The 14,092-nt window shown below is 39.9% G+C and overlaps 1 protein-coding gene across 5 annotated transcripts in view; it reads left to right on the top strand.

Moving 5' to 3' along the window:
* The window catches only part of MRPS10 (mitochondrial ribosomal protein S10), a 19,424-nt gene that overhangs the window by 1,549 nt on the left and 3,783 nt on the right, over nt 1-14,092 (top strand). The window contains exons 2-8 of one of the 5 annotated variants that reach the window (XM_035896998.1): nt 774-832; nt 944-1,016; nt 2,203-2,342; nt 2,815-2,923; nt 4,010-4,099; nt 4,375-4,470; nt 7,436-8,084. In XM_035896998.1, coding sequence (XP_035752891.1) covers nt 774-832; nt 944-1,016; nt 2,203-2,342; nt 2,815-2,923; nt 4,010-4,099; nt 4,375-4,461 — 558 coding nt within the window. In that variant the 3' untranslated portion in view covers nt 4,462-4,470; nt 7,436-8,084. The other 4 variants (XM_035897000.1, XM_035897001.1, XM_035896999.1 and 1 more) reach the window with 4 other exon arrangements.

Genomic DNA, 14,092 nt, shown 5'->3' with positions numbered 1-14,092 from the left:
CCCTCTCCCCGCACCCCACTCCCCTCCACCCAGTAGTCTCTAACTTTGCGAAATTGAGAATTAGTAGAAGGAAGCTAGAAGCCACATAATGTTCAGAAAGGAGCGATTATTTTAGTATGAAAGACAGTAATATTACATCTTGATCAACAGCTGTATTTTAACACAGAAAAAATCATGTTATCATTTAAATATGGTTCATTTCCTTGTTAAAAATATTTCTATTTAAATGTTACCTTAAAAAGAATGAGTGTTCAAAATCACAAAGAACTTTTTTCTGAAAAAATGGGAAATTTCAAGTTAAATTCAGAGGTTAAATATTTATGGGATACTGTTTTCAATTGCTTTTACAATAGCAAGTCCTACTTAGGCTTGTCTCTTGATGAAACTAATAGATGGAATACTATGAAAGTAAAACTGAAGAGAAAATGTCATATACAGAAATAGTATCTGATGCCACACAAAATCAATTTTTCTGCTAAAAAAATGTTTTTTGATTGCTGTTCAGGTGCCTGGTTAATAATAGGTGCATATTGTTATATTATTCCCTTAACATGTTCCTTTTTTTAGGTGCTGTTGTATACTAAAATACATTTCCATGCTCTTGTTTTCCTGTGTTTTCTGACAGAGCAAATTTTCTAGCTTGGCAAATCAATGCCTAGGAATTTGTTATGCTCTGGTATGCAAAAAAGTAACCTTTAATAAACCTGTATTAACTGGATACTTTCTGGTTTGGCAGAAAAAAAGCTAACCCATAACCTATTTGTTTTATACAGGGATCAGCTTTTCCTGTCAATTATGCAAGCAGAATTATGCAAAAGCAGCGTTTTCTTCCGTAAGTGTAAAAGGCCCTCCTTCTTTCTACTTCTCCTCCACACTCCCTAAAAAAAAAATATATCCAACTTTAACAACTCGTTTTATGCTTTCCCCATTACCACATTTCTAGACATTCCGACTTGATGGGAATACGGCTGGCTGGATCCCATGTTGATACACAGGAGCCTAAAACTAATCCTTTGGTAAGTGTTTCATATGATGGTATTTTGTATATTGTCTTAGTAACAAAGACAGTGTACAGAAAAACTTGAATTCCTTTATTGCAGCTTTTTAAAGTTCTGCCTTAATGATGTTGCATTTGCCATAGAGAAAAAAACAATTTAGATTATTTGTATTTAAGATCTTTTTTTTTTTCCCCCCCCAGCAAGATTTCTGTAGCTTACAGTTGCTTCTCAGTCGCTTTCCTTCTTCTCTGTGCAGCTGTAATTCTATGAAATACCAGCTTTTTGGCCACAGTTCAGCGCCTGCAGCAGCTTCGCCAGCCTAAGGCCTTTGTCTCTGGCTTGGAAGCTGGGAGCCCAGGGCTGATGAGGTGGGAAGTTCATGAACGCATGTGGTGGATATCTTGCTTTTAGAATCTGAATGCCTTGATTTTGACTAGGACTTCAGAAACACGTGCTCAGTCTGTGTAATACATGCGTACAAGCCAAAATCTTACAGGCAGCATTAGATCTGCAGTGCACACCCAGCCCTCCTGGCTGGATTTACTGGGCTAAACTGCCTGGGAGTAAACCTGTGGGAAAATTGGTGCTTCCTGGACAGATCCAGGCTTTTTAGATGATCACTGAGCCCAGGGGCATCAGAAATTGAAGCTCTAACTGAAAGTCATAAATTTGTAACTGTACGCCATAAACTTGTACCTGGACAAACATAAAGGATAATATGCCTGGGGAAGCCTGCTATGTTTAATTAGCCTGATAACTGACTTAGTAAAGTGAGAATTCTGGTTGCTGTCCATAATGTTTTAGTTACTGTCCGTACCCAAGCAAAGTCTGAGAATTTCAGGTATTCTCACACCGACTGCAATTTAAAATACAAATATTGCTGCTCCAGACTTGCTTTAACAATGAGTTTCATTCTTGCCTCTGCTAGTGTTATCCTCCTTATATTTATCTGGCGTTCCCTTTCCTTTTCTGATCAAGAAATTTTACCTAAATATTCAGAAGTTAGGTATCTCTTCACTTTTGCCTTGCCTGATAAGAGTGAGAACTGTCAATCAAGGCTCTTGCAGATAAACTAAAATAAGCAGCTAACAACAGTGTGTGGGTGTTTTTCCTCTTTTACAAATGGGGGGCACAGGCTAAGAAAATATGCGCTGCATGCATTAATTAAGGAGTTGTAACTCTTGTCCTTTCTTTAAAAACGCAGGTATCTATTTCAGATGAGCCAGAAACACTGTACAAGAGATTGTCCCTTTTAGTTAAAGGCCATGATAAAGCTGTGTTGGAGAGCTATGAATATTTTGCAGTGCTTGCAGCTAAAGAACTTGGCATCTCTGTTGAAAAAGTGTAAGTAACTGATCTGTAGGGTGATGTGGTGTCAGATGCTTCTTACGTCATCTACTGTAATTCACGTTCTGTGCTTAGAAGTATTTTCCTATTTTCTGAAGAGATGGGTATAATCTGACTTTTCTTCTCAGATTATAAATCTAACACTTCTCAGATGGCAGCACAGTGACGAGAAAGCAGCACCAGTTCTGCACTCAGCACTGCTGTAGTAGAAATGCATTTTAACTACATGGAGGATATTGACAGTACTTCATGCAGTTGTCAGTGCTCTAGCTTCCCTGAACTAATGCTGGTTCATACCTAAGCATTAACCATGCTCATGTGGGTTAATAATAAACTGTACCAGTGTTTAATACTTCCTTGTAGATCTTCTAAATGTCAAATAAGAACAGGGATTTCAGCATAATCATTCAGATAATTTGTATTAGAATACTTGATATAAAATGAAATTTTCTTTTTATGCTTTGTTCAGACATAAACCTCCAAAGAAGATAGAACGGTTGACGCTTTTAAAATCTGTACACATTTACAAGAAGCACAGAGTTCAGTACGAAATGAGAACACATTACATGTGTTTGGAGGTAAGAAAGATCTAACAAAAAAAAAAGGATGTTCTAGGTGCACAATTCAAAGATGTTAGTAGATGTTAGTTCAGGAGTGAACACAAACTTCCTGTTTACTTGGGTTGGGGAGGGGAATGCAGGGAATAGCAGAAAACAGCTGACCTAGGTACATCAAATGCAACACAAGTTATTCTGTAGGTACAGCCTGCATCATTTTTGGATTAAAAGGCTGATTTTGACAATCATCTTAACAGCTGAAAGAATGATTAAAAAATAAGGTAGAACTGAGGGTTATCTTTGTACATTTTATGCTCTTGGTTTCCAAGAACCAGTGGGATAGGAGCTTTCTCAGGAAGGGAAGAAGATGCAGCTAAATCATTGTCATTACCAGTCACTAAGGGTTCTGTTCAGCATGAGTTTGTCTGAACTTGCAACAGTTTTTGAACACACATGCTTTTGCCCTATGCAACATCATGTGGCAAACTAAAACTGCGTGGGGGGAATAGAAGAAAGGAAGCGTATACAAACCACTAGCTCTGTGGCTGATGACACAGACTTCTGTATGGTTTAGAATGCAGCTGCGGTCAACTTTCTTAGAAGAAAGGTTTACTGACAGCATTTTGTGGCTGCTGGGTGTCTTACTGTGTATTTGCACAAGTGCTTAGCAAAATGGGACTTTGCTTTAAGTTCCCAGACATTAGTGCAGTACAAATGGCTGCCCACTGACCATAAGCACTACTTCTGCCATCCAGGAGAAACTAGAAAATCAGTAATTCAATGGAGTTCTGGAGTTGCAGGATTTATAACAAGCTTGAACTTTGAGAGTATACAAAAGCTGGTAATTATTGCATAACCTGTAACTAATTTCATCTGATGCCTGCAGTGTTAAGATCCACCACTTCCATCATAATCAATGCATGTGATCACAGGCAGTATGTGCAGTTCTACGGAGTGAAATAACTACTTTATACTTGCGTGAGAGCTGTGTACAGATGTTTGGTTCCATAGCAAGAACTAGGGAAGCTAGGGCAAACATTTTTCTTTTTATTCTGTTTGAAGTAGTAATAATGGTAGTTCATTAAAAAAACATTACTTCTCTTTTAGTTAAAATACCTAACAAGCAGTACTGCTGCAGTTTACTTGGAGTATGTTCAACGAAATTTACCTGAAGGGGTTGCCATGGAAGTAAAAAAGGTAAGTTTCCATCTCACATTGTTAGCTGTTGTGAGACTAAGTCCTGATGCAAGTACCAATAACTACTGAAGGCTTTAGAAATTCAGCAGAGGAAATGCACGTCGTTTGGAAGGAAGGCTTTCCTAAGTATTAAATGTTAAAGCGGCTGCATTGCTTGAAAACGCCACTAGGTGGTATTTTTAATCTTGTAGATATTTCAAACCAGACTAAATGAAATAAAGCAGTTAGATGTTAACTAATTGGTATAATAAATGGTTGCTTTGCTTTCCTTTTAGACTAAGATAGAGAAAATACCTGAACACATTCAGGAACCAGTTTGGGATACACTGCCTCAAGTAGAAGAAACTGAAGTCAAATCATGAACTCACCAGGTACTTGGCTCCATTAGTGCTGAAATTAGCTCCTCCCTTCAACCTAATTTACTGAAACAGTTTACTGTTAAATAAAAGTTCTCTTACAAAGTAATTATATAAACTCTTGTTTCATCGAGTTATTCTTGATCATAACTCCAGCACATGTAGTCTGAACAGCTATAAAGTGAAGAAGTTTGACTGTACTCTGTGATCAAGAACTATGGTCATCTAAAATACATTTCTAGAAAGGTAAAATTTATTTTTATATATGTGTGTATATACATAAAATATATAAAAATTCTCAATCTCTTTTTGATACTAAATGGCTTCTGAATTCTGAAATACTTGCAAAATCCATTTCAGCCTTTTTCAAACTGACTGGGTTGGTTATTGTGTAAACGCAGTCTAGCTGGACACTACTTATGCTTAGAGGGGAAAAACAGTACGAATAGCAAAAGAGTGCTCAACTGCTTTGAAGGCTAGGGAATCAAAGGAGATAACACTAGGTGCAAAACCATCATTGGCTTTACATTCAGGGTGCATTAAGCACTTCTGCCTTTACTAGGTTAGCAGGAAGGGCACAGCTGCAGCAATCTGCTTCAGTATTAAGGGAGTGGCTTTGATTTGACTGCTATTAAAAGAATTTACAGAAGGAACAGCCAACTGGGCTACAGGACAAGACCACCAGAGAGGCTGGATCGTACTTACCAAGAGCACTCAAAGCTTTATGCAGTCAGAAAAGAAAAAGAAGCCCAGTGTTTTTATCAGACTGAAATGGGCAATCTTAATAGGAAATAGCTGAAAGACAAGAAATCAAGCTTGTGCTTGAAGATTGTCTACATTTTCTAGCTGTAGAGAGGCCCAAAGCTGTTTTAGGAGCGATATTTCAAGACAGTCAATATAGCTGGTATCCCTCCTGATAGAAAGGAAGCTGCCTGTGTACTTTCTACAATATGCCTCAGGGAAAAAAAAAAAAAAAGGAAGTTAAAGCCCTTATGGGAAGATACACTGCCTAGCTCTTCCTTCAAGGTGTTTGCTTTCATCAAGCTCAAGCTATTTGTCCTTTCTCTCATTCCTAGTATTCAGTCATAATAGCATTTCTTAAAGTCATGTCAGACGCTATATAACATGAAGGAAGAAACTGTGAGCTGACCTGGTTAAATGAAGCTGGTGCTTCAGAGGAACAGCCTTTTTCCAGTCTGTATTATATTTTTTTTCAAATTTGCCATGGTACCATGCTTCAGTTTTGCATAAACCATCTGCCAAGTTCAAGCTGTTTAGTGTCAAAATGTGACTGTGTTCAATACTGTCTTTCCACATCTTGGTTTGATGCATTGTCTTTTATTGTCTTTGGTGTTCTACTTTCAGCCAGCAGTTTTTGGCTAAGTGGCCAGCCAGCATGGCTTTTCAGTTGGCTCAGAGTTTTAGTTATCAGACCTAAATAGGAAGGGATTTACGAGACAGCTGCAGAAAGTCTTAACCTATGTAAGCAACCCCCTGGCAGAAGGGATAGTTCTTCTTGGGAAAGGTGTATTATTAGAGAATTTCTTGCTTCCAGACTCATCGTATGTTGGGGAAAGCCAGTGTACATGTAAAGTGATCTCTGGACCTTAACTGTGTTGACAGAGCCATGCTAACTGCCATCACTTATCATCTCCACCCCAAAAAAGCAGAACGACCTATGCAGAGTCTGACTGTTACAGACTAATATTTACTAGCACTGCCATTTACTAACCTCAGTAGGCCACACTTCTCATCCTTATTTTGCCCTGTATGAAACTTCTTCCCCTTTAAGACTGTGTGATCCTTCCCTGCTTCCTCTGTCCTCCCCTTCGTGTTTAGGGATGCATTAAGGCCTAACAACATTTTTGTCTTTATCTCTAGTTATGCATTTGCATAGCATTGTAACTGTGCAATACACTATGATCAGCTTTTTCCATCTAATGTAGCTTCTGACTTTCACAGCATATTCCTGATCCTCACTTATAAAACTTTGGATAAACTATTTTGTTGGATAAACTATTTCCATTCTTTACTACTTCTCCCATTCTTTTGCTATGTGTTTCTCCAGTTTTGCTTTTTCTGCTACGTTTCTTAGCAAGTGCCAACACAACACTCCAGTCATTGCTTCAGGTCTTGTCTCAAGTCATCTTTCTACCTACTGACAAACATCTGATTTTCAATCATAACATTTTTAGTTGAATTTTAGAGGAAGTTAATAAAAATGCCATGCTTCATACCGTTTATAAACATCAGTACTTGAGCATGCTGTACTGTGTTCTTGTGAGTTAAAACATCCAAAACTTAAATGATAAATATCTGAAGTGCTCACTTTTGCATTCATACAGCAAAATTGCCAGAATCGCCAGTTTCATGCCCTGACGTAAAGGCAACATATGCCACACGTTCTGTGCATCACAGCTAAGCATTCCTACCTTTCTAGAACCCCAGTTTGAATCTGAAAGAGTCAAACCACTGTCAGTATTGCTGTATGTGTAAACTAGCACTTAAGGAGAGAGGGAGAGGTTTCCAGACATGGAACTGAACTGAATTCTTAGGATCAGCTTGATATCATTGCCCTTTTTATGAAGGAAAGATGGATGAAAAGACTTTACAGAATGCAGTAGCAAAGCTTGACTTTCAATACCCAGTAGCGTGCAATCTCACCCTATAATCAGGACACAGATGCTTAATCCTGGTGCTCTCACCCCTGGCTAATGGTACTTCATTAGTCCCACCTAGCAAGCAAGTTTAACCCAAGTCAGTCATTCAGAGGAGATTTAAAAATGTTTGGTTAAGCTAATGCTCTGTCTTTCTAGATGGAGTTTCACTATATATGAACTTAGGCACCAATAAGCCTTTCAACCTAATTACCTTTGTTTTCCCTCCCCCCTGTTCAGGTTTCCCTGTAATCTGTGTGTGGCACTGAAGGATAGACACCTCTAGTCTGAAATCCAATCAAGTTCCTTCTACCCCTTTGCAGATAGCTTTGTTGGGTTCCAGCCTGCTGGTCTACTCCCACTGAGTACTAGAAGAACTGAAAATACTCAAGAACACAGACAGACCAACGAGCAAGTATTTGATAAAATTTTCCTTTATTTAAAGGCTAAGGTACACAACCCAAATTATTTGCATTAAGAGAAAGAAAATTGTGCTTTTCTGAGTACAATTCCTCACTGTTAGGAGGCCGCTTTGTGGCCATCCTCAAGCTTGTGTGACTAGGTGTCCAGCATTATCTGCCAGTATGAAAAAATACTTTCCCAAGGGTCATAGAAAACAGATGCCAATGTAAAGCTGTTACAGAAACCCACAGAGGGGTAACAAATACTAAGAAAAGTATCATGAAAGCAGTTGCCAGATACAACAGAGGACTTCTATCAGTGGTTAGACTGTTGCAATCTAAATAGGACCTGTGCTAAATATTGGCACTGAAGATAGACAAGTTTTCAAGTCCGTTCAATCTTTAAAATTCTTGGTGACTGCCAGTAAGCTGGAGGTGGATTTCCTTCCACAAATACTTTGTGACTAAAAACTGTCAGCCTACTTTAGGTGTCAAAAAATACACAGACCAATATATTATGTAAATAATATATAACAGCTGTTTAAAATCTTCAGGTTTGCAGAATAATCTGAAACTAAATCCAGAGCATTCACTTACGTTACTTTTCTCTGAGGCATTTATTCATTTAAAAATTGTCAGGGAGGCTCTGCAGTTGTGGCAGAATCATATTATTTATGGATTAAAGATATTTTAAAATAATAGTTTAAATTACCCTGCATTTCCAAGACACCTAGGGTTCTTTTGCCATATGACTGTATTTTTCAGTACAAAAAAAAATTGCGAACAGTAATTTCTGTATTATTTAGAAAGGTATTTAAAGATGCAGTCCAAATTTATCCTCAGCATTCCATTGAAGTGCTCTAGAGCATGTGTTTCCATTTCTTATATATGTCAGGGCTCATCAGTCATGCCTGGAATCTTACTTCAGTTTTGGTTTCTACAGTTAGTCTTAATCACACCACCACCACAACTTAATTGTCATGTAAGCTTTAATATGGCTATACAGCAAGCAAGCTTCTTGCTTTAGAAGCCCTTCCTGCCAGTCTCTGCATTTCATGTGCCGGGAAATTAATTGCTATCTGTCTGTTATTCCAGGGAGCATTGGAAATCAAGCAAGTCCAAGGGAAAGTAACTTACCCAGGAAGTCGTGACATGAGAAAGTTTTAGTCTTTCATAGAATCATAGAATGTTTTGGGTTGGAAGGGACCCCTAGAGGTCATCTAGTCCAACACCCCTGCAGGAGCAGGGACACATAATACAAAGCTATAGTTAGAACTGCTTCAAGCCTGTTACTGTCTTAGACCAAACTGCGCTAAAACAGGCAGAGCCTAGTATTTGTCCCTTCAAATTAGAAATCTGGGAAGAGAACCTCACATGCTGATCGTGGCTTTTCCTAGCAAGTGCCATGAGGAAATGCCACCCTTTCTCTAGTTTCCATGCTGTTGCAGCCACAAAAATAGCACAACTGGCTTTTAAAAATAACTTCCCTATCATAAATGTTGGGGAGATTTCTTGCTCCTATTTAAGCAGTCCATCTCAGGTTTCCCTCTGACTAGTTTGATGTGGTCTTCTCAAGTTCAGGGGTTTTTCTCCACAAAACACCAGTATTCACCCTTGTCCATTTGTGTGGTGAAAAGTGGAACCTACGCTTCTGACAGTCACTCGTAAGCCAACCACGATAAATCACTACGGCCCTTGGAGGATGAGTGTGTCACAGCACATCAGTGTGCCCAGAGGTACTCAGTACCTCAGCTGACCCAGTTTCTTCAAGATACAGGAATCAGAGAGTCATTTAATTTGCAGTACGAATATTAAAGAAATCCTTTTAATACAAGCAATTTATTTGCTCAGGTAGGCACACACAGCGCACGTAACGTTTCTCTTCTGTAACGTTTTTCTACGTACTTCTGTACAGTAAGAGGACAGCATGATGGGGTTTGGGGGTTTGCTTTCCTGTGAAAAAGAAGTTACTCTCTCACTGTTCAATTCCAAATTCCTAGTTCCTCAACTAAAAGTACCTTTCTTTGGAAGTGCTGTTTATTGAATTACAGGAAACATGAGTGATAAAAATACAGGCTTTCTTCTTTCTGCTTAAATAAAATGCCACTTGATAGTACCAAAAAGCATGCAATCAGTGTAGCACATCTGCTGATGCAAGGTCTTTCGTACATCAGCACATTATTATCACTCATCTTTCATACCCTCCTGCCATGTAAATACTAACTTTTCTTTGCTTCAGTATATGTTTCCAGTTCAAAATTACAGTTTTTTCGGATCTCAGTTGCTGAAAATATTCATAGGAGTTTCTCACTAAGCCCTTAGAGTACAAAAGTTTCATCTTTTGCTCAGAGAAAGTGAAATTATCTACGTTCTGGAGACACAGTGACATCACAACTGAGCAATGCCAACAAGACTCCAAACGTGCACAGCAACTTCAGATTCCTAGAACTGATTAGAGCCCCTTTAGCCTGTGGTGGCCACGCTGCTAAGAAATTAAACGGCAGAAGGTTCAATTTGCCATCAAAAATCAAATGCAGTGATGAAACCATCAGACCAAAACAATCATTCTGTACTATCTAAGAGGGAACATAAAAAATAAAACCAATGTTCTATACGTAGATTAGTTCAGTACTAGTTGGCAGAAAAATGAATTCTAGTGTTTTAAACAGGATCAATTTTCATCTGACCAGTTCTTCCCTAACATCGGCACCCTCTCAAAAGCAGAGAAAGTCATCATGCAGGTTTCTTTCCTCTTTTCTCTAGCATCTCATTCAAATCTATGCTCTGCTTCACTTTCAAACATTTAATAACCTGTCCCAGTGCAGGGTATCAAGGGTTGGAAAACCTGGCCTTTACATGCTCTCTCCAAACCATTTTCAACGAACTGGGTGTGGATGTACTGCAGAACTGGTTTGAAACACTTGAAAAAAACATATCTGTTTTCTGGGTGTCCACAGGAGGTTTGGGGCTACATCTTCATCCCCTTCTTTCACATTCAGGTTTCCATTTCTGGCCTGTAAGCTGGAATGCACATGCCTACCAAGCTGTCAACTAAGCCATCTACTGTATTATAGATGCTTCTGCATAAATGTGGGTTTGGGGTTTTTTAAGCTAATGTTGCTATAGACAACACACGGACTCAGGCAGCTAATGTGGTTAGTGTACTTTGGATCTTTCTAAAATGCTTCTTGCCTGCACCCCCGCCAACAGAGATGCTATCTCGTTCTCCATATTCTGTATTTTTTCAGTGTGTAAGCTTGGTAGTTCTTTAAAGAATATGAAGTTCATTGTAGTAATTGTAGTAATGTAATGTTTTTACATTAACAACATATTATAGTAACCTCAGTGTAAGGAATTACAGTGTCAGTAAACATACCAGCCATTTTCTTGTCAAAAGAATTGCAGCTTGATTTTCAACAGCATTACTCGAAATATAGCTCACAGCGGGGGGGAAAAAAAAAAAAGTTTCTAAACTTAGTTTCCATCAGCAAAGTAAGATTATTAGGCTAAATATGGCTATCTGAGAACAGATATGTAATACAAAAGCACCCAGCAGTTCTGTTCTTAGCTAAGTTAGTTTTGTGTAAGAAAAAATAAACAAGCAACTTGCATACATAAGTAAAAAATATTTGCCTGAATAACTTTTTGTTGATCATTACTGCTAGAGAAAGAGGGATAAAAAAGTTTTAAAAATCTGTCGCCTTAAATATGGCCATGCTCTGCTCTTTTGGTAGGTCTGGGTACGACCTCAAATTAGCTTCAAAGGGTGATTGTGTTACCCTTTAGAAGATAATAGCATCATTCTTTCACCAAAAAAAGCATGCCACATCCTGAAAGTCCTGCAGCTGAACTGGCCTGCTGAAATGGCCGGCTCCAGAGGTACTTGTGTTCTTGTGCAGAGAACTTCTAGTTTTGTTAAGTAACCTATGAGGAAGTAGAAAGTTTGGGGTTTTTTTGTGATTAGAAATTTAATTTTATATTTTAAGTCAGCAGCCACCAAACACTGTATTTGGTCGTGGCTCTGCTTTTTGATTTTTCACTGGTATTTATTTCCTTGTTATTCTCAACATTTATGCAAATAGCACACCAGGGCAACAGCAAGGTACTTGCCTTTGTGTGGGTGCCAGCAGTTACCAGGAAAGGAGTGATGTATAGAAACAGGCAACAGAGAAGATTAAGCAAGGACAGACTTGAGATGAAGGAAGAAATGAACTCCTCTCTTCCCTTCACATTTCTTCAAGCCAGTACCTTAAGAGTTATGTGTCTTTCTTTTTATTACATGCCACAGATCAGCATATAGTAAATAAATCGGTATTCAGCTTCACAGGCTAAATGCTACAGTCCATGGTGTAACTTCACTGCCTAAGTAACTTACGGCAAAAATATTTCAAATTTAGCTCTTCGTTTGTGCATTTGGATGGGAAAAGTGTGATCAATACATTTATTCCAATTAAAAATATACACTAAAAGGAAAAAAAAAAAAAATGGCACCCACAAGGGAAAAGGCAAAAGTAGAAGTAGAAAAGCACAGGATGAAGAAAAGCATGAAAGCAAGCTGCTGCGCTGATAAATGAAATGAGACAAAAGAATGAAGGCAGTGAGCTAACAATGTGGAATACATTATGTCTAGATTAGCAGGGTTCTCTAAAATAAAGGAAGTGGCTTGTATAAACCATGTGTCTCTGGAACATGTCATGCAGATAAAAGCACGGAAGATACACAGGTAGCAGCGGCAGACTTCTGCTGACAGGGTTTGAGCGTGGCTGCTGACAGAATTAGGTCAGCAGAACAGATTGCAAATAGTTCAAGCTTTTTGCCTTAGTTTTCTTTCCAGTATTATTGCCCGCATCAAAGGTGCTGGTGCATAGGAAATCTGTAAAAAGAACGTTGGTGGTGATGCGTTACCATGCTAGCAACTAGAGGCTCTAGTGTAAGTTACGGGATTTTACTTCAGAAATGCAAGTTCAGCTAGGAACTTGGTTTAAAATTTGTAATTCAAGGGGGTGATTAGCAATTGCATTTCATTTAGAACGGAGTTGCGTAAAAGCTGTGGAGAGAGCTGAGGAAGAAAGGTCTAATTAAAGAAAAGGATTATCGTACCACACCGGGTGGTGACACGCTCTCCGGTCCCGCGGGCGATCAAGGTCAGTGCTGCTTCGCTGCCCGTGCCTCGCCGCAGAGAAGCTGAGGTGTTGATCTCCTGGGGAGCACGTCTTCTAAGGCACCTTTGTGAGCGGCAGCACAACGTTTTAAGCTGTTCACAAACAGTTTAATCCTGAATGCCAAGTGCTACCTGAGCAGGATCCTCCTCGTACAAGGTGTGGGGAAGAGGGAGTCGAGTGGAAACGGGGGAGCAGTCCCAGGAGTATAATCGGTTTCAAGGGTTAAATCGAAGTCAGGGTGAAGGAAAATGGGGCGACAGTAGTTATTAAGCTACAGGCCCAAATCTTGTAAGCTGGTAGACCTTCACCGTTCTTGTCAAAAGAGGCGTGAATAAATGATCACAGAAGCAAGTGCTGGCATTCAGAGCATCACAAAAGAGCGAGATTAATGCATTTTTAATTCATAAGGCAACATTAAAAAGCAGAACGAAACTCGACTAAGTAGTGTGAAATATTATCACAGCCAGAATTTTTGAGAGCCTGTACAAACAACACTTAAATCCACACTCTGTCCTCACTACCCCGACCACCAAGTTCCTGCTATCTCCCCTTCTTGTTTTTGGCTGAAGACGTGTGTGAATGCACAGGCTTCCAGCTCTTCACTACCCTAACAGCTGTGCCCAAGTTAAGTCCCCAAAAGCTCCTGAGCCCTCGTGGTTCGGCTCTGAATGAAGACCCCTCCTCTTCCTGCTGTCTCCCGATGCCAAATTACAGAAGTCAGTAAGCAACAGTTACTGCAATGTACCGATAAACCTCCTTTTCCCACCCTTCTGCCAGAGGTGGGGTTGGGTGCCAGGGTTTTTCTTCTTACAGAGCACGGCTGCCAACTCCACGGAAAACCCCGACAGTCGGAAAGAGTTTTAGTCAGCGTTGTTGCACAACGCCTTGGCTTTGAAGGAGCCTCCCAAGGGAATTCCTGCCACCAGGCCACAGCTGCCTACCGCTGGGGGGCTGCTCCGTAAAGAGGGTCCACAGAGCCAGAGCCATCTGGGTTAGGCTGCCTTCCCCCGCCCCAGCCGCGCTTATCTGTTGGGGGGCTCAGCTCTGCTGGCACCGGAGGAACTCCCGGAGGCTCCTGTGGAGCTTCCTTGCTTCAGCCAAGCCCATGGCTGCCCTCAAGGCAAGACAGACTTCCTAGAAGCCACAGTCAGCAGCTGCTAACACGTTTTTTCCCCCCAAATATTCCATGCCTCCATCCTATTTGGAATTACCGCGCTTTCACCTAGTTCTGGTGCTCTCCAGGAGGCAAACTGGAGACCAGCTGTGGAGTCCTGCATCGTAACCCCATTTCCAGCCCCTCCTTGCTAAAGGTCAGAGGGATTTCTGCTGGGTCATACAGAAACGGGGGGATGTAAGGAATAGAAGGAACTTGAAAGCAAACAGTTGAGCTTGAATTTACTTTCCTACTTGATGTGAT

Source organism: Egretta garzetta, unplaced genomic scaffold, assembly GCF_000687185.1.
Source record: "Egretta garzetta isolate BGI_Z169 unplaced genomic scaffold, ASM68718v1 scaffold166, whole genome shotgun sequence".
Classification (NCBI taxonomy): Eukaryota; Metazoa; Chordata; class Aves; order Pelecaniformes; family Ardeidae; genus Egretta; species Egretta garzetta.
The sequence above is the reverse complement of the archived record's forward strand: the minus strand, read 5'-3'. Positions and strand labels throughout refer to the sequence as shown.